General features: G+C 39.1%; 1 protein-coding gene across 1 annotated transcript in view; it reads left to right on the forward strand.

The window, feature by feature from the left end:
• zfpm1 (zinc finger protein, FOG family member 1) overlaps positions 1-21538 on the forward strand; it is a 128101-nt gene that overhangs the window by 61052 nt on the left and 45511 nt on the right. The window contains exon 3 of the mRNA XM_074678029.1: positions 7809-7946. Coding sequence (XP_074534130.1) covers positions 7809-7946 — 138 coding nt within the window. The remainder of the gene's footprint in view (positions 1-7808; positions 7947-21538) is intronic.

Below are 21538 nucleotides of genomic sequence, written 5' to 3' on the forward strand. Positions count from 1 at the left end.
TTGGGAGGAAGGCCTGTCCCAAATCTTTTAAATAACATCTTAGTTTTTCTAAGGGGTGTTTAACAGAAAGTAATGATGTTAAGTAAAGTGACACTTTTAAAACAAACAGAACAAACAGTTAAAAAAGGATGTATTTCACTCAACCTTCAATTAGCTGAATCAGCAAAGTGCTTATTGGAAAAAATTGAACCTAGAAAATAATGAGAAGTTACCTGTGATAACTACCTTGTGATTTCTCCTTGTTGCCTCACATTCTCTTTTTTTTTTACTTCCAAAAACCTTAATTTTTTTTAAACTTCTACCAACTTATTTTTTCCTATGATTAACCATACATTTTTTATTTTTTGGCATGCTTATGACTCCATACCCATGGTGAAACACACACACACACACACACTCAGGCACAGACAGACAAGCATAAAAACTCCCTCTCACCTTTTCTGTCTCCCTCTCTGTCTTTCTCTCCCTGTCTGCTCTCTGGGGTTCCTCGGTTGCCCGGCGCTGCCATTATCAGTTCTCTGTAAATCAGCCATGTTTGACGAACCTGCTCTTTCAACCTGGGATCAATACCAGGTCTTTATCTGGGCCAGTGCTGGCTAATAAAGGCAAGGCCTCTTATCCACCATCTGGGAGAGAGAGAGAAAGACACACACACACACACACACACACACACACACACACACACACACACACAAACACACACACACACACACACACACACACACACACACACACACACTGGAGATAACCGCCCTGATAACTTGAGCAAGAAAAACACATTCTACTAGTCACAGGACCAAGCACTCTGTTGTCTCCATCACACCTTACTCCACCTGAGCCGATATATTAATGCTGATACAACGAACTCACACACACACTTGCCACACACACAACTGTACCCAGTAAGAATTGTTTTTCTCTGTTGTGGTGTCTCTTTTTGTGTGTTTTTCTCAGAATTGCTGTACGGCAGCAGAAACAAGTGAAGACTCTTTTCGGTACAAGACATCAGACTTTGACATCACAGGAAGCCTGATAAAATCCACTTCAGGCTGATTAGTCACTCTGTCACCTCCTGTTGACCTTACAATCTTCATGTCACTTTTGGACCAATCGGAATGATTTTTGTAAACCACATTTTTTTTTTTTAATTTTTATCTGAAAATGATCAATGGTTGTGAAAGTGTGTGTGATGCATAAAAGGTACAATCTTAAGGCAGCATCATGATTGTTACAAACCATCCTGTCAGGGAAAGGTAAGCAGCTTTATAGGCAGTTGTTGATAGTTGAATAGTGTGATTTATTGCAAAAAGAAGTAAAAGTGTGTGAGAATAAGAAAAGTAGGGCGAATAAAAGTGTAAGAATGTGTTTGTGCTGCTCAAATCAAACTAAAGAAGACTTAAGCCTGGATTGAAACAAGATTAATGAGTGGCCCAGTTCAGGTTCTAAACACAAGCCTGTGAAAAACACTAATAATACAACTTGGTGAGTTTCATTCAGATGTAAAAGACCACTAAAAAGCTTTGGAGTGAGGGTAATATTTATAGGAATTCCATTAAAAAGTGTTCAGGCATATTTCATGAAGGACACCTTGTTATATTTTCACCAAAGTTTAAACCAAATTTGTATTTGTGAGGTTTTGTAGCAAGCACTGACAAAGGCCCAGTCTTGGCAGCTCTCACAATGTGGGTGGGGTTGGGAACAAGAGTGAAAAAAGCATCTGTGAGTGACTGCAGGTGTGCACAAGGAGCTTTATTCCAGAATGAGTACAGATAAAGAAACAGGCCTGAAAGTGATACTCCGGGATGGAACAAGTTGGGTCCTATCACGAGGTTTAGGGCAGAAATTACCCCTACAGCAGTTATTTTGTGCAGCAGAAGACCAGGGCGCACGTACCAAACACCCCCTCCCTGCTCCTCTGCTGGTTTCCTCTGCACTCAGACGGGGCCATATTTTACTTGACCAAAAACACAAATAAACGGACTCCCACTGAAAAAATCTTATATTGGTCTGCATTCACGCTTTGTTCAGAGAATTTCCAGCGCGTTACTTTTGCACAAAAACACCGCTAAATAAGGCTCTAGTTCTCATTGTGTCGTAAAACGGCGCTACCTCAGCTGCAGAGCCACAGCTGGCTACGAGGAGCTCGCGGCGTGCCAGATATAAACAAACGCAGGTAGTCTGCCAGGACTAGAGCCTTATTTAGCTGTGTTTTTGTGTGAAAGTAACGCGGTGGGAGTCCGTTTATTTGTGTTTTTGATCAAGAAAAATATGGCCCCATCTGAGTGCAGAGGAAACCTGCAGAGGAGCAGGGAGGGGGTGTTTGGTGCGTGCACTCTGGGCTTCTGCTGCACAAAATCACTGCTGTAGGGGTCATTTCTACCTTAAACCTTGTGATAGGACCCAACTTGTTCCATCCCGGAGTATCACTTTAAAGGAAAACATTTAAACCTGGGGAACCAATGACCACCTTTGGCCACCAAGTCTGTGGCACTAGTCCTCCAAAAGATGTTATTTTCCAGAATTTGCAAAGAGGATATGCTTTTATTTGTAGTTTTAGATAATTTTCCCTGAGAATAAGTCCCAACCACTCTCTCTCTTCGATGTGCCACACTTTGGCTTTCACTCATTCCAACATGGACACAGTTATTCCTGTAAAACTTAAAGCTCCATACATACCTTAATCATGTCAGCTTTATCCGTGCTTCATCTGACCAAACTGACAGCACAAACACCTAACTGGCACATATTCTGGTTCCCAGCTGATAAATAAGAAAATATGCGAAAGACAAAAGACAGACTCTGAATTGTGTTGGAGGGTTGTAGAAGTTAGGAGGCAAGATTGTTGGGTGACTTTGCCCTGCAGGTGTGACAGGGGAAGTTCAGCTTATCAGATTGATGGAGACTGTCTCGCTGTTGGGGGGAGGGAGGGAGGGTGAGGGAGGGAGAGGAGTGAAGGGGTGGTTGGCAGAAAAGTGTCTGTCGACTCCTCCTGATACCTGCCTCCCTGTCTGAGATGATATGGGAGATAATATTGATAATATTAAACGCAATAACTGTGTCTCCAGCTCCCCTCCCTCGCTCCAGCCCCTGCAGGATAAAATCAATGTGCCATTCAATGTGATTTATAGCTGAAAATAATGGCACTGTTTAGGCAGGGGGAGGTGTGTGTGTGTGTGTGTGTGTGTGTGTGTGTGTGTGTGTGTGTGTGTGTGTGTGTGTGTGTGTGTGTGTGTGTGTGTGTGTGTGTGTGTGTGTGTGTGTGTGTGTACAGTATGTATGAGCCTTTGCATGGAAAAGTGGACGTGACGTGAAGATGGATGATGTGTGTATGTGAGCCTCTCTTTCTGTGTGTGTACTGATTTATTTGACGATGCAGACGCAATCTCACAACTGTTACATTAATAACAGTGTGTGAGTGTGAGGGCGTCACGTGGTCATTTATGGCTGCTATCGATCGAGTGTTATCGCTGTTTATCGGAGCGGGAATGCAAGGGTAAACACAGGCTTTGTGCAGACAGCGGAGGTGTTATCGGGGTGGTGGCTGAGGACAGGGTGGGATTTGGGAAAGGGGGGGTGGCAAAACGGAGCTAGGAAAGAGGAAGCAAAGGAGGGCAAAAGTTAGGAGGAGGAGGAGGACTGGAGGTTTAGACAATGGACACAAGAAATGAGGAAATAAGATTTTAAAATAACTTATCCTATCTTTTTTTTCTCATTGAAGTTTTTTGGGGTTATAACAGCAGATCTCTGAAGAAATATTTTAAAACCTATTTTCAAAAATATTCAACCACACATTCAGCAAAAGACAACTGGTTCCAAGCTTCACTTTCTCCAAGCAAGGGAAGCAGAGTCTGGTGTTATGAGACTCTGCCTCCCATGAGCACTTGCTCCACACTGTCATGAAGACATAGCTTTTTACAAGGCGTGTTTGTTTCGAAAAACAAATGAAGAGACGACCTTTTTTTTAGCAGTACTTCTCTTTGTTCAAGACAGATACAAAGAAACAAGAGCGCTATTTTGAAATGTGGCAACAAGCAAACTTTGTAAAGTCACATATCTGTAATGTAGGGACTCCTCATTACATCTTGTCAGTGCCCCTCTACCAAGCAGAGCTAACGTAACCTCACTTTTCATTTTGTTGATAGACTCAAGTTTGAACAGACCACTGCAGAATAACTGCTGACTGTGGGTTTGAATGAAAATGATCACAAACAGTTTAGCCTAAGTTTTAGCCTTTAGCTCCTGATTTTTGATGATTTTTTTAGCCTATGACCCATGTTTTAACCTTTAACCCATGCTATCACTCTCCTGTTTAGCTTTCTTCTGCTCTTCTGTCCTTTTTCTTTTTGACAGTCCAGTTCCAGTGTTCACATTTCAGCAGAGAAAAAAACAGATTTCTCTTTGTCAGGAGGCGTTGTGTTGTCATGGAGACTCCGACGTGCCGTAAATCAATCCAGTCCTGTCTGATTTGATCAGGGAACTGAGAAATTGTATCTACAAATAACCTGCTTTGGCGCTGATAATCTCATTATAAATTTTTTCAATGTACTATTTCAATGTGGTTGTACGAAGGTACGTGTTAATAGTAAGAGTGTAACTAGGGATGCACGATATTATCGGCACAATATCGGTATCGGCTGATAAAAGCTTAAAAACACGTTTATCGGTATCGGCAGATATGAACATTTCTGCCGATATGCACAGACGATAAGGTGCTATTCAGTTAGGATTATTATTATTTTCCATCTGAAAAATAAGCTCCTTAAATAAAATGTAGCACTTCATTTATTTGCACTGCAGAGCTCTGTGTCTGTCACCAGGTTGTTACAGTAGCTCTAAAATAATCAAATGCAGCTTGGTTATGTTTAAAAATGCATCGTACATTTAAAGTTCATGTGATGTAAAGAAATTATTTTTCTGTATTTCAATACTGAATGTCTTGAGTTTGAAAAATAATACATTTCTTATTTATGATAAAATCAAATGTTTTTTGTCTTGTTTTATGTGTGTTTCTTAAACAAATAAGACCGTCACAATTAGAGTAACATATAAATTCCAGTGCAGGATAGACTTAGCTTTCTTTACAGTGAAAAAAACAAACTTGTGATTATCGGTATCGGTATTGGTATCGGTAACGGTATCGGTATCGGCCAAAAGGGGTTTTGATATATCGGCATATCGGATATCGGCAAAAATCCAATATCGTGCATCCCTAAGTGTAACCCACAGTGGACACAGGTCAACTCATTCCATCTATTCAGATATCATTAGAGGTATTAAATAAGCTCAGGGTCATAGAAGTTACACCTGTTTTCTGTATCATGAAAATGTTTTGGTTTGCGTTGTACACTCCCAACCTGTGTTCTTTGATTCACTGATAAACCTTGGACACTTTTTGGAAGTGATTTTGAGCCCATGCAGTGAATTCCACCTCAGAGCCCTATCTGTTTTCAGTGCAGCGATACCTGAGGGTCCAAAGATCACAGCCATCCAGCACTGGTTTTCAATTTATTGGATTTAACACAGCTAACCATGGCTTAGCTAACACCCTGTCCAAACAGTAAGTGAGTCAGTTTACACATAGTCCTCATTCATTTTCTTTAATTATACACTTCCTGTTTGAGGAAGCGCCCTTTTTTGGGGTTGGTAGAGGCAGCAATTTAATAGCTGTTGTTTGGCATGTTGGGTTGGCTTTTGGGGGGTCAGAAGAACACACAGTGATGACCATCTCTGCATCTTTGTTCTGAATGATGGAAGTATGCTTGGACTTCCCTTGTGTTAAACAAGTAGGATATACAACTGTGTGAGATCTAGACAGACACATGTACCTGTTTCCTTAAATCCAAATGTACTGGTTTCCTTGAACCCATAGTGCCATTTGTGGATGATTTCACCTTCTGTTTATTTGTTGATCTGATAAAGTGTGTCAAACGACACGTTGAGGGTCAGGAGGTTGTTTTTAATTCTCTAACACATGACGTTAGAGTTAGCACTAATCTGTAAACATACTTAAAATGTTAATGTAGCTACAACAAAATATTTGTGGTGGTGAAACTTGCTAATGAGATTAATAATGAAAGGTTGTGAACTGTCTGCATGCAGGCAGCTTTTGAGTCAGCCTAACCCTTGGTCTGATAATGATGCAAGAGCAGAGAACAAGAAGAGAGAGATCTTCAGCTCAGATAGCTGTGGATAGCTGAGGTGCTGTGATGTAACTATTAATCTAATCTAGCTAATCATGAGTCCTCCTAATAGGGAGGGACCCAGTAGTGTGATGAACTGGCTGATACTGGTTTCACAGCCAAAGTTCAGGGTTCACGTTTTGCATATACGCACTGGATAAACACATCATACATGCACACACAGGTCCAGCCACGTGCAGAACCACACACTGATCTCTTTGATCAGCGAGCAGGAGGCTGTGTAATCAGCTTGATCAATGGCAGGGATATCAGTGCTGATTAGAGGAACACAGGCAGCCTCAGTCTCTGCTGAAGGTGACAGGCCGAGGGGATGAAGGGGAGGAGATGGAACGATAGAAAGATGGAGGTAAAGATGACAACAATGAGACCCAGTGAAGGGAGGAGAAGAGGAGGATGTGGGAAAGAGAGAAAGAACGACCGATGGAAGACAAACAGGAAGAGCTGACAGAAAAGAAAGGTACAGACGTTGTTTCTGATGAGTCTTTGATTCTCCAGAGTTGCAATGACAATCAAAGGGTCCATCTCTGCATGGCGAGGTGTTGTGTTACAAAGCTCAGGGAGTCATTTCACCGCTGCCTTTGATCTACAGACAGGAACAGCCGCTACCCAGACACATCCGGCACTTATACACATTTACAGACACACAGGTTTCTGCATTCGACTGTGTACAAGAAATGGACGGAGCCAACTCGTTGTCCTTTGGTTCAGAAACACCAAGGGCCGATCTTAAACATGGAGTTTGACGTTGCTGCTGTGTGCTTATTTTAGGTCTTTATTAAACGGTGACTTTTTATGAGCAAGAGAGTGGAAATGGAAGAGAGGGAGGGGCTGACAAGCACCAAATCATCAGAGTTCAACATTCACACAGTCTTTGCCTAAAGCTTAGACATTTTCTGGCTAATTTATTTTCTAACTGTATTTATGTTTCGCAGAATAAATAAATTATTTGTACAGGTAGCAGAGCTGTTTATTGATTGGTTGCCACTGGTTCCATACATGTTTTGTCACTTTTCACAGAGAGTTCACACCACTTTTTCTATACCTATTGAGTCACTTGTTTGTCAACTTTTGCCTATATTGCAGGTGAAGGAGAAGAGAGTAGTTTGTAACCAAGAATCTTAATGTAGCATTCAGATGTTCAATACAAATTCCTCTCAGGGATGAAGCCAGCAACAACCTTGGGTTCCATGCACGACCCCTTTGGAAAAAAGAAAAAAAAAAAGGTCGAACAATTATTTAAGAAGTGGACAACTTGGCTAACTTTTGTGCCAAATGCTGCTGTCATTAGAATAATACCTCACCACAATATCTCTGTCATCATTTATATCATTTATTTATTTGTTTATTTGTCTGGAAATAGGTTATTTTCAATGGGAACTATCGTGTATAGTTGATGCTTACTTTTGGAGACAGCCTCAAGGGGCCAACTGAGGAACCACACTTTTCATACCTCCATGTTGGCTTCGTTCTCTGTATCTGGAGGTTGGCAGTTGTTGTCTATACATGAGATGTTCCAAAATCAAGTACCATAGTTTTTAATTAAAGAAGCCATGAGTTATTAGTATGTCTGACTAAAGTTAATCTGGATGTTTGTTTCATGTTCCCTAGAGCCCAGGACTCAGGACTCTCGAGGCGGCCCTGACGATGAAGATGGTGACGGGGAGGAACAAGTTTCTACACACAGTGGTGGAGAGGAGGAAGAGGCAGGGGTGGAAGAGGAGGAGATGTCACATTGGAGGGGTCCAGGTATGTGAGCTAACCACAGAGATGTATTGTGTTACCTAAAGGTAGTATAATTAAAGGTCAGTTCCAAACCTTTTTATAGAGTGGGGAAGATTTAGTTCATCTAAACCCTTTTCTTTTATTAAGTGGACCTTTTGTAAGGGGACTCTGTGACTTTCTTTTGCATCAATGTGGTAATAACCTAAAAAAAGATACTATCAAGATATGTAAGTATTGTAAGGATTAGGAACTCTTGATTGAAAAAAACAAAACAAAACAAAACAAAAAAAATACAGTTTCATCTTACCAAAAACATTTTTCCTGCATTTTATGATGTTGTAAAAGGTGAAACAAATAATTCTGTGTTCAGGTGTTTTCAACCTAAACTTGAAATCAAGTAAAGATTTCAAACTTAAGGGAAAAAAACCACAAACTTTATCCATAACTATTGTTTCAAATGTCCTCAAACTGCAAACTTTCCCTTCTACAGGAAGGAGACTCGTTGATTATCCTACTGTCAAGCTTAAACAGCTTATTAAGGAGTTTCCAGCCAATAAGAAAAGAAACTTTGACACCTGTTCTTTTAAACAAAACAATCTTTGGGGATCGGTGAAAGAAATTCTGTTACTTGTTACACATCCTGTGTAAGGGTAGGGACACAACAGGGCAAGAAAAGCCTCCTCATTTGGATATAAAAAGCTAATTTTAAGTGAACAAAATCCAAAGGATTTTTATTTTCATGTGACTGAATACTATTTCAAACACTTGAGTATGATATTCTTTTATTGAGGCTGTGCTCTGCTATATACAGACAGATACTACACACTGCACCTCTTATAACTGAATTCAGCACTTTGAATTGTATGTATGAATTTATTTTAAACTGATGTATTGTTTTCATAAAACATATAAATATAGCGATGTTGTCTCTATGGATGGTGACGGTGCCAAGAAAATTAAGCCCCATTAAATTTTGATATAGGATGGAACATTAAAGGCTTTGAAAATAGATTTTTAATCTTTAAAATATAATGTGACACAAATGCTAAGCCTTAGACAAAGTTAGACCTCCAAACACCAGCACAACCTCCAGTCCCCGACCACGCACTCCCTCAGGTCACACGCTCTGGTTCCTGTCATGTAACGTCTGTGATGTTTCCCTAAAATAAAGCACATGAACACTGGGGTTCCTGCACTAAAATGTAATGTCAATACGCTCCGGAGTGGATCAGAGCAGCTCTGTGGGTATGTGTTGTGTGTTTTTGTCTTGGAGATGTTCTTCTTCAGGATCCGTTGTGTTGTCCTTCTGTTTCCTCTAAACATGAGACGTGGAAGTGACAGGCCGGAGAAAAATTTATTCAAGACGTAGCTAAAAGACACAAACACATGCAGATATGCATACACACACACACACAAACACACACGGCTAAGAGGAGATAACAAGTAAATCGCCATAATTTTATTATTTATTTCCTCTCTTATCGAGCTTTGTTTGGTTATTTATTTCTCTCTGTCTGTTGTCTTCAATGAGTTAAACAATGCAAGAAGATTACCGCACTATCTTGCATTATTTCCTTTTCAAGCTGCACACGTTTTATGTACGTCTGAGTGTGTGTGTGTGTGTTTACGAGTGTTTGTGTGTGTGCACGTGTGTTTTAATTCCTCTGGTGGTGAGAGAGGATGTGTTCATTATCGTCCTGTCCCAGCCTCGTCCCTTTAACAGTAATTGGAGCGATATTAATTGCTGCACGGTGGCTGGTTGATGGTAGCACCATGATGCTGCACTGATAGGGCCCTTCGTTTTTTTTTTTTTCCCTCTTCCTTCCTCTCCTCCTCACAAACTAACTGCTGGGTGAGCGCGGCAGAAGGATGGAGGAGGGAGGGAGGGAGTAAGGGAGGGAGATAGCCCCTCTATCAGCTCCGGAGCAGGCGCTGTCTTTATCAGGAGCACGATTGGCAAAAAGGAAACTTTGACCGGTCTGAATTTTTCTCTTATCGTCAAGCCCCCCCTCCTCCACCTCCTCCACCTCCCCTCCCTCCCTCCATCCATCCACCTTCTCCTCCTCTGGTCTCTCCATCACCACTAACAACCCAACTAACAACCCCCTCCTCTCCATCCATCCTCCTCCCCCAACAGCATACATCTCCTCCTCTATTTCTTCCTTTTTATTGTTTCTTCCTCTTCTTCTTCTCTTCTTCTTTTTCTCCCCACCCCCTCTTCACTCCCTAATGTTCATCCCCAAATGATCATCATGTATCAGACGTTTGCTGTAAACAGATGAGAGGGAAAGTGTGTATTAGCGTGGATAAAGGTAAACAGGGTGTTATCTCTCCTGGGAGTGTTGGCATTCCACACGTTTCTCACTGTTGTTGCCTTTTAGACACTCCTGCTCCAGCATGGGACCACAAGTTTCTGCTGCTGAATCCCAGAGCTCTGCTGCTCTAAGGCCCGTCATACCCACAGTAGTCATACACATATGGCAGGTGAAGACCCAGTGTGAGCTGACGTGAAAGGCAAACTGTATAATAAGATTAAACTGTTTGATTTTACGATTATATTTAATATAAAAAAAAAAGTAATAGAAAATTATTACAAACATTAGCCTGAAACACATCACCAGCTGCAGTTCCATAAAACAGTTAGTGTTTAAAGTTTAAGCACTGATGAAAGTCCCTCTCCTTCTCTTTTACCTGTTGATTTTTCTATTGCACCACAACTTGAAGAAAATCAAAAGTTTGTTTCTTTGAGTCTTACTTCAACTGTTTCACAAATCTACCACACACATTGACATTTTTACTGGTTGAAAACATGTGTTCTTGAGGTTAAAGCTCCTGTAAGGAACTTACATTTTTGCTGCGTTTAGCACCCCCCTGTGGACAAATTAGTACATAAAATGTTGATGCTAATTATGGTTTTTATGAGAATTTCATTTTGAAGTCAAATGTGGATCTTTGCCTTTGAAAATGTAAACAAAGCTAGTTTCATCTCAGGGTTTTAGAGGTCATTTTGTCTGATGCCTAACCCCTGGCAGAACTTTCAGACATAACAAAACAGATTTAAAGAAGAAGACAATCATCATGTTGACGATGGTCTTTTTTTGCATTTAACTCTGTTAAGCCCAGCCCATCAAAAAGTAGCCAGATTTTTTTTTAGTAACTCCTTTATCTAATACCACAAAAAATGCAATATCATTTTCTTCATATGTTATTATTATTTTTTTTTAATCACATTTGACACATTAAGTGCTTTTGGCAACTTTAATGGAATGCTTTTAGTATATGTGCATTATTTCTTAAAAAAAAAAAAGGAAACAATTTAGATGTTATCCTTACAGCACTTTCTTGAAAATTAGCGAGGATGTTCCTGAAAAAGTGTGGGGATGATTCCATTAGAGCAGCCATTTAAAACAAAAACAAAATACAACAACAGCTGCCTGTAGTAGTGTGATAATCCTCAAGCGGGTAAAATATGTTGTTTTTTTGTTTAACATTTTTAACACTTTTTTTTTTCAGAAAACTATTAATTATGTTGATGAGATAGAGGTCTCTGAAATTCACGTATAAAATTTGATGCATTTGACAATATAGGGTTAAGAGAATAATTGAGAGGCATCTGAATACAGTTTCATAACTACAGGAAAAAAAAAAAAAGAAAGAAAAACTTTCCTTTAAGTTTACCCTCACATTATGACCTGTAAATTTTAAACATGAGTAGGAAAAATTGTATTTCTTGATCTGGGGTGTTTAGAATGAACCAAATCCATAGAAATCAACACTATAGGTTTTATAAAACTGTGAGCTGATATGTTTCTAATTTATCCTGCACTAGCTCTTATTTACATTATGCTTAAAGCCTGTCAAACAATTATAAATAAGCAAAGAACTTCAGACAAAACAAAAAAGATATGACACAGATGTTTTAGTTGTTTACATGTGTACTTGTTCACAAGGGGGAAAGTGCATTGTACCCATCTGCCAGAATTAAAAGAAACAACAACACAGGGTTTAAATGTAACATAAAGATCTGTATCTGAGACTTTTACAGGTATTGTTTTATGATTTGACTATGACCTTTTTGCATAACAAGACTTGTTTGAATGCATCACATAGCACGTTTTTTTTTCCCAAAAATGCTGAAAAAACAGACAAACAAAAAAATGGAAATCTATCGTGCTGGGTCTGAAGGTCAGTTTTTGCTCCTTGTACTCGTATTTGACAGCCACATTGAATAACTGCTGGAAAACTGTTAATATGCAGAAAATACCTGTTAAAACAACTTAGGTGATTTGTTTAATAGTAGTTTAATAACTATTAAGGAAATTTATTTTTTATAATGTTTTTTTCAGTCCTTATTTTATCATTTATTCTTTACCTTCTTTAAATCTTCTTTGGTGTCTCATCAAATCACAACAGTCCAACAGTCTTAAGTTTTTCACTCAGTGTATTATTATTATTATTGTTTTTGTTTAATTATTTACATATATATTTGTGCCTATCTGATGTGTATCACTGTGTAAAAATAACAGTGTGAGGTTCATTACCAGTTTTGCTAGACTATTATTCAGCTTTTAAAGATTTTTTTGTTTGTTTCTTTAAGAACAGACTTCTGATTTCTTTGAAATGTATTTTCTAATTTCAAAGTTGACAAATCTGATATTGTAGCTTGAAAGAGTGATTCCTTGATATGAAAATGTTCATTTTTCTTTCAGTGCACAGTTTGTGTTTCAAACCGTAATGATAACATCTTAATTTATTCAATAAGTAGCTTGAGTCATTCTTTTTGTGTTGCCGTCACAACTAAAGTCCAGACAGACTGATATTAACATTAAACAGAAAACAACAACAGAACATTTTTATTTCTCCTCTGTCCTCACACTGTTTTATTTTTTCTCTCTCCTGCTTTAAGATAATACAATTCATTACTGGACATACCGTATTTTAATCGACTGTTTTGACTCTGTGTCCTCAGTGTGTAATGAGTTGTTTATCCCTCAAACTGAGGCGTTTCTGCAGTCATAGATGAAGGTCAGAATGTTTCATTTGTGATCTAATTTTTCGTACTATCTTCTGCCCTAGGCAGCTAATAAACATTGTCTTTGTAGCATTTTTTGGTGTTAAAAAAAAAACAGACTAAAGAGATGATAAACTTGGAATGGATTAGAGGCTTCAGCAGTTTTCACTCTTTTTCTCCAGCTTGTAGTTTGTCTAAAAACAATCAAGATGATGATGGTGTGTGTGTGTGTGTGTGTGTGTGTGTGTGTGGGCACAGTGTCGAGGAGAAGTCTAGGTGGGAGCTGCTTCCTATCAGGGATGGCATGATATGCTAAAGCCGCCTTTTTAATCTACAGTGTGTCCATCCTGCATGATATGCAAAATAAATTATGAAGAGAAGAAAAAAAGAGGAACTATCTTTTGAATGACCTTGCAGGCTGGAGGGTTCGATATTTTCTCCCTCGCTGCTTAAAATTCTTGATATGCAAATGAATGTCACAGTAATCCCCTGTCATTCGCTGGCTGCCGGTTCCCCACACATCTCTGCTTCCTGTAGAAATGTGGAGAAATCTATTGTCACTAAACGGTCAAAGTGTTATAAATCCACCACAAAATGCATGAAAGTGGTACATACTTCTGCTGATGCATTCATTGTTCCAAGGAGGGAAAATATCCCTAAATCTGAAGCTAACTGTGCTGATGGAGGTGTGTGTGTTAATTTTATCATCAGGAGACATGACTGTATGACATCACTGTGGGTGCTCCGTCAAACTGAGGATTCTGTTCATTCATTGTCAGATTCATTTCCATTCCCTGATGAACCACCTGCTCCTTCACAACGCATTGAAGTCTGTGTTAAAGTACAGGCAGTATCTAAGTCCTCTACATGTCAATGATTGACAAATATCCTTTCTTTGTTTTGTTGACAGACATTCAAAATCCTTGTCAACCAAAATCTATTGAAAACACTCTTAGACTCTGATTTTATCTTCTTTTTTTTTTCTTTTTTTTTTAACTGGGTTTGGTCAACTTGTACTTAAAATACTGCATTCTTTTAATTACACCAAATTAATTAGACCAAATTGTTCATGAACTGTAGCAGAAAATAACTTTTTCTCACCGTTACTTTTGAAAAACCCTGAATCTTAATTGCTGAAAAAATATTTCTAAGCAAAACAAAAGAAGCAGCTTCAATTTTTGACTTGACTTTTGTTAGAATGTTACAGTCCCATTTGAGATTTTCTTCATCTCCATGACAAGCTTCATTCTTTGCACATGTTGTCTTGATACATGATTTGACCTCTGAAGTGACAGCGATACTGAGAAAAACTTTCACAGTTTCTGAAATGCCAGATGTCATCTTTGAATTACTGGCCTTTTAAAATCAGTTGAAGTGAAAAATATCATAATGTAGTTTTCATGGTAGAAAAGAAAAATAAACAGTAAACCTCAGAAAGTAAAAACTAGAACTTTGGAATTTTGTGGTTTTTCAGGTCACATCCATAGTTTGAGTTTAAAAAAGGCCTCATTGCTATCATTATGTTGACACTTCCATGCTACCTCTTTTTAAACCTTTGTTGCACTTAAAGTTTTTTTAATTATAATTTTGTTTATTTTTTTTGCTGAAGAAAACATTCATGATCTGTTCTTTTTTTTTCTCTTTTAACAAATGGGTGTTTTTGATGTTTTAAGAGCCCATGCTCCCTGGAAGGAGTGGAAACACTGAGAAAGATGCACTGTTAGTAGAGGCACATCATGATGAATACCACCACATAAAAGGGATTGCCTGCCCCCACTCTCCTTAGTGCCTTAGTGTAACATGAATAGAAAGAAGGTGACGTCCAATCAGAACCTCTACAACTTGTCCTTTTTGGGCCCGCGGTGAGCCAGCCGAGCGAGACGAGTGTTTTCCTGCTTGCCCAGCACTCCTTGTTCCTTATCCTTCTCAGCAGAGTTATTTAAATTACCTCAAATAAAAAATTATTATGGCAGGCGTAATAACCATTATTATTATTTACCAAGCTCTCTGTGTGTGTGTGTGTGTGTGTGTGTGTGTGTGTGTGTGTGTGTGTGTGTGTGTGTGTGTGTGTGTGTGTGTGTGTGTGTGTGTGTGTGTGTGTGTGTGTGCACGCACATACGTACGTGTGGGGTTATCACACAGCAGTTAATTATAATGGAGCATGAAGGCACACTCTGTGCGTATTATCACAGCTGAGAGTCTCATTTATTTTGGTGAAGGAGAGGGGGATGTTGGTGGTGTCACATTTGCATACTGTGCATGACAACTTTCCCCCAATGCAGGCGAAACGAGCCTCACAAGGTGCACCCTCATCACTTCGTATGTGAGATTGGACCTTTGTTCCTCAGTTTGATGCACCTGTTATGGATAGCTGTAGTAACCACAGGACAAGACCTGCAACACTCTCAGATTTTATTCATCTCTGGGTGAAGATATCTAAAAAAATAGAAAAACAAAAGGATCTCACAAACCTGCATGAGAACAGAGAAGCTTTCTTTTGTTTTCAACAGAGTTGTTTGTAAAGGTAGAAATCACACCTAATGGTCCAAATGAGGATCACAACAACAATTTTCATGGTGTTTTTTTTTCCCCAAAAAATCAAAAGTCACTGAATGGAATGATCCCAGCAAACAAGATATAGAAGGTAACACTTGTGTTTGTTTTTTTTAGGGATGTCCCGATATTACATTTTCACTTCCGATATGATACCGATTCTGCAGCATTGAGTATTGGCCGATACCGATATTAAACCGATACGATATCAGCATTAAACATGCATACTTTTATTACTTATTTTGTAGTATGTCTGTCATGTTAGAAAAGGCTTGATTAAGTGATATTATTCAAACAAAGAACAGTAATCAGCAACAGTAGGTATGAGGAGAAACTGACCCATTTATTATTAACCAATGGGTAACAGAAACTGCTTATATCATAGATGTTAGATGCATTCCGATACGATGCTGATACTTGTTTTTTTGCTGATATCGGACCGATATCCGATATCAATATCGGACTGGGACACCTCTATTTTTTTTGTTCATTTTTTAAAGATTTTCTTGGCCTTCATGGCTTTGATAAGAGGACAGGACGGGGATTATTCAGAAACAGGAAAGACAGTGAGGGATGGTCTGTGCCAAACACACCTTTTCTTCAGTATGATTCCAGTTCCTCCCTCTTCAAATCTCTTTCAAAGAACTTAAAGTAAAATATGTTCAGTCCATTTAAACTTTTTTACTTTAGCTTTTCACCTTCACTCTTACACTCCCTTATTGTCCTTTCTAAGCAAAAGAAAGGAGCTAATGCTACATGTACACTAAGCATGCTTTGTATGTGGACTGAACCTTTAATAAATAAGATCTTACTTTTATTTGGATGAATGTGTGTCCGACACATGCACAGTGCTTGAGCTTTGCTATCTGTGTTGTTGAGTTTCTGTGTGTTATCTGTTATCTGGTAAAGCAGGAGCATAGACGGTTAACTCCCAGTGTTGAGGCGAGATGTCATCTTCAGACTGGTCGAGGTTAAAGGGGGTGAACTTTGGATGGAGGGATGACGGCTTAGAGAGGACTCAAGGAGGAGACCGAGAGTGGCATGAGGAAGTAAAGAGACAAAAAAAGTCTCAGGTGTGCTGAAAGGGGGAGGGGGCACGAGAAGTGGTTCAGAATAAAAAAGTACGATATTGAGTTTAGAGCGCAGAGATAACTAATGAAGGGTGAGAGAGGGGTGAAGGTTTAAGGATCAATGAGAGCAGGAGATGAGGGAGGGGAGAGATTTAAAGAGGTGTAAATCAGATAGTGAAATTAGAGGTGAGGGGGTGGGAAGTGGGTTAGGTTTAAGAGATAGACGGATGAGGGAGATAGAATCTGAAGAAATGACAGTCAGGCCATCCTGTTAGCTCGGAGGGCTGGGGTGTAACAGTAAGGATAACAGGCCTTAGATTGGTGAAGAAAATGTACATTTTTCTTTCTGACTTTTGAAGACAAAGACACGAATGTAACACGACCTGATTAAGGGTTTAAGCTGATTTAGTGGTGTTGCAATCTCATCGATTTGTTTGTCCTCAAGTCATTGCTGTGGTCTAGTTTGAAGCATTCGGACGGCTAACAGATTAACCATCATGGGATTTCTTCTGAAACTTTTATTACCAAAAACCAAGCACTATCTGTATTAGATGGGACAGCTACACTGCAAAAAAATGAAATCTTACGAAGTGTTTTTATCTTATTTTAAGTAAAAATTGTCTAATTATACACGGTATGAGCCACATTCAACTTATCAGTCCAGAAAAATGTCTTGTTTTAAGTTATTTATAGACAAAAATAAGGTCTGAATTGCTTGTAACAAGTAAAATAAATCTGCCAATGGAACAAGAAAAATTTTCAAGGCAAATGTGCTTGAACCTAGAACAGGGCAAACTATGGCGTGGGGGCCACATGTGGCCCGATAAACGTTTTAATCTGGCCCGCCGAACTTGAAAATTAAATGAATAAACCATGTTAATGTCTTATTTTCCCTGCAATTCTGATGTTTTCTATATCGAGAGTTCACATTTAATATCAAAATATCACACAAACAATTTTGACACAATCTTTTATTTTTTTGTTGTTTTTTCATTTTTAAAACCAGGACAGAAAAAACATGATTTTCTGTTTTTCTGTAATTCCGTTTTTCCGTTTTGGTTTTAAAACAGAAAAACAAAAAAACAAGTCCGTTTTTAGATTTTGTTTGAAAGAACGAACCATACACGGATTAAAAATCCAATTATAATTCCATTCTCTCATACTCTAATTTTAATTTCAAAACAAAATCAAAACTGATTTTTGACTTGAAAACGAAAAATAGAATAACAAGTCGTTGTCCGTTTTCCGATTTTGGATTCTAAAACAGATATGAAATGAACGAATGATACCCTGATAGTTACCAAAGCACTCCATCCATCTGCTCCTGGTCCGGCCCCTTTGTCAAATGTTAGAAACCATTGTGGCCCACGAATCAAAAAGTTTGCCCACCCCTGGTCTAGAATAATTTCTTAATGCGAGTAACTTTTTGCTTGTTCCATTGGCAGATTTTTTTTACGAGTTAAAAGCAATTCAGACCTCATTTTTGTCTTGAAACAACTTGAAACAAGACATTTTTCTGGCCTTTTCAGATGAATGTGGCTCATATTAAGTCTAAAAAGGCATTTTCTACTAAAAACAAGACAAAATCACTTGACAGGATTTCTGTTTTTTTGCTGTACAAAGAGAAGAGAGACATGATGAGACCGTGTTTCAGACCAGTATTGCAGTTTCTGCAAGTGCAGCTCACACATAGCCTCTGGATTTTCATGAAAACTAAAGAGTCAAATCATGGTCGGTTTCACAGAATTAGAATCCAGAAATCAAGTGTGTGTAGCCTTTCCAACGGCTCATGTTTGTTTCACGTCACTCCCCATCTTCAGGTTTCAAGTTCCAATTCGTTGTCGAACATCAGCTGTGATCTCCTTCAGACCAGGACTGACCTTCATCCATCCATCTCTCACACTCTGAGACATACTGTACTCTCACTCTCTGTCCGTCTCCATATCTGCAGCCAGCAGACTCCTCTGTCTCTCAGGAGGAGGGGCTGTCCCTGCTAGCAGCCTGTCAATTCCACCTGTCAATCAAAATGCTTCGGGATGATGATTGGTTGTCATGTGTCCACAGGGCTTGTCTTGTCAGTGAGATACCTCAGAGAACAGTTTGAAATAAACTCAGTGGAAGCTTGTTTTTTTTTTATACCCCATGAACAGATAGTGCAGAAAAGTTTAGTATGTGGGTTAGAAGATATATTGGACTGTACAGATCTGTATTTCTTATCGCCTATACAGTCCCTGCTGTAAAGAACGTGTGTTGCTATCATACAGGTTCAATGTAGAGGGGCTGCACGCATGAGGTAAACACACCTCAAACTGTGAGGAGGGTCAGCTCATGCTAACTGGTCAACCCAAATCCAGCTTTGTTTATGACAATTCTGCTGGTTTACACCTGGATCCTTACTTAGATGTGGTTTATAATTTGATAACAATGACATCTTTTTTTTTGCATTGATTAAAAGAAAGGATATCAAGATTTCATATTTGCCCAATCAGAGGCCCAGCTCACCTGACTAAAACCTGCTGATATACCTAACACTACCTTGACAGAAGCTGGGTGAAGCATGTGAATGAGGCCTTTGTGTTTTTACTGGTTTCATCTTTAGTTACTTTTATCTTTTAGAAAGAGGAGACCTTTGTAAATAATTTGTCTCACAGGAAAACGCTTAAATACAGGAGTAGCTTCAAGTACAGCTTTGTCCTCAGTCCAGGTCAGAGGTATGAGAGGCAGAGATTTCCTCTGAGAAATAGTGTAATTTTTTGGGATGACTCAATTAGTATTTTTGCTCCCAATCCTGATTTTTTTAGTATTAAGTTGTACACTGATACCAGATTTTGGGCTTTTCAGAGATAGACTTTTCTGAAGAAGTAAGAAAGTGAAGCTGCATACTTTTGTGTTTTGTGTTAATAGTAACGAATAGTGAAACAAATTATAGTTTAAACATGTTTGGGGCTTATTAAGTCCATTTAACTTTGTCCAGTTAGTTTCAATGTTGTATAAATGCTGACCATAGACTGTAAAGAAAAAAAAAAGGATGTCCGCTTGCTCGGCTTGAAGTGAGGTCGCCACAAAAACTGCTTCCCCTGGTGGCTGGCTGCAGTATAGGTAATAAAATCCGGCTTCCAGTCATTCCAGATGGGCTGTGGCCAAACTTAAAAAAATGATTACACCTCGTAGAAAAGTTTCTTACATCCGATTGTTGTGGTGATTTGAAGATATCATTTGGCTGTCTTGTATACAAGTCCTCTTTTTTTGCTGAAAAGTTTTATTTTCATTAGTTATATGAGGTTAGAAATGAGGTTTTACGTAACGTTTATCGATGATTGACAGCTGCCGTTCTTGTGTATTTTTCTCAGGGAGTGTAAAATATGTTAGGAGGTAGAGTCAAGAAGTGATTAGACTCTCGAAAGAAAAAAAATATTATTCAAAACTGTACAATGATAAATGGCGGAGCCACGCTGCCCACTCTATATACAGTCTATGATGCTGACACATTAGCGTTCAGCAGCAAGTTTTGCTTCATGATGGCCATCATGAATAACTGGTTGAGATGACTGGTTAAAGTTCATGATCTCTGATCCTTTAAAAAAATGCCAAAATTTGGCCAGATTCAATACTAGGGATCAGGATCGGGACATCCATAGTGATTTTGTGAACGGGTCAGGCTGATCTCTATGTGAGGATGAAGAGACATTTACGAATTCTTCTAATGATGGACTCAAGTAGAGGAAAATGTATTTGAGATGTGTGTCTGTGAACTTATCTCGTTTATTCATTTATCACTTTTTGGTGCCGTGGTACTTTGGTCTCTGTGGTGGAGAATTAAGGTGTCATCAGAGGGTAGCAGGTTTAACTTTGAACATGACAATGAAAATTATTTCCTGACATTTGGTACCAGAGGAGCACTTGAATCCAGCATCGCCCTCTGCCTCCATCGCCCTCTCTAGATCTCCACCACATATTGTGAGTGACACACACACACTCTGTCACACACACTCCACCATCTCCTCTCTCCAGCCTGTCTGTGATGTGTCACTCCCCTCCTCCATCCCTGATGATTGATAGGCGCGAGGCCCTAATCTAAAGCAACATTTCTCCATGCTGTCCGCCTGCTATCAGCCCAGCAGCTTCCATACAGCCGGTGTGTGCGAGCTGGTGGCAGGCCAGCCGCTGGTGGTGGGACTTTACATTGGCACGCTGATTACCAACCGCTATCAGATTCCTGGCTTCTCCTGCAGCCACTTCCTGCATACCTTCCTCTCACACACACACACACACGAACACACAGGAGTACTTAAGTTAGCAGGGTGATTCGGTACTTTATCCACTCTTCAACCCTTTACTGTAATAATAAAAATTACAATTCTTCTCACTCATTGTGCTGTGACACTCTGTTTTTAAACTAGTAAGAATCAAGGATAGTGCGCAGGTGGTCACTCTCACCCTTTGACTGTAAGACAGACGTGTCTTGTTAGAGCCAGATATGTAACAATGATGATGATGCTGAGCCCAAAATATGACTTTTTGCCCATCTTTTAACGAATATTCTGCTTTTCTTATCATCAAGTGAATTGGTGACATTTTTCCATATGTTAAAAGATGTTGCAGAGTTTGAGCTAGCAGCTGTAAATAGAAGTTTGACTTCCGGCCGATGTGTTCATCAGCGATGTGGGACATGATGCATAAAGCTGAGATCTCTGATAGAGGGACGGCTTTCACACATTTTAATGATTATTTGATCTTTCATCAACCTTTTAAACTTGTTACTTCCTGCTTTGAGTTTTTGCACAAACATACCACACCTCAGTGAAATTCATCCCTGACCAGTTTTCTCTGCTTTGAAACGATCTCACAGCCACAGGTTCAGACTCCCTTTAATCCCATTTTATAATTTTTATGCTTCTTTTTATGTTTTTTTTTTAAGCGTTTATCTGCTTCACCTTAACCCCTTACTGCCTGAATTCATTTACTATTATATGCATAAAAAT

The sequence above is a fragment of the Halichoeres trimaculatus genome, unplaced genomic scaffold (assembly GCF_033239565.1).
Source record: "Halichoeres trimaculatus isolate MK-OKI-2021-1 unplaced genomic scaffold, fHalTri1.1 fHalTri1_scaffold_10, whole genome shotgun sequence".
NCBI classification, from domain to species: domain Eukaryota; kingdom Metazoa; phylum Chordata; class Actinopteri; order Labriformes; family Labridae; genus Halichoeres; species Halichoeres trimaculatus.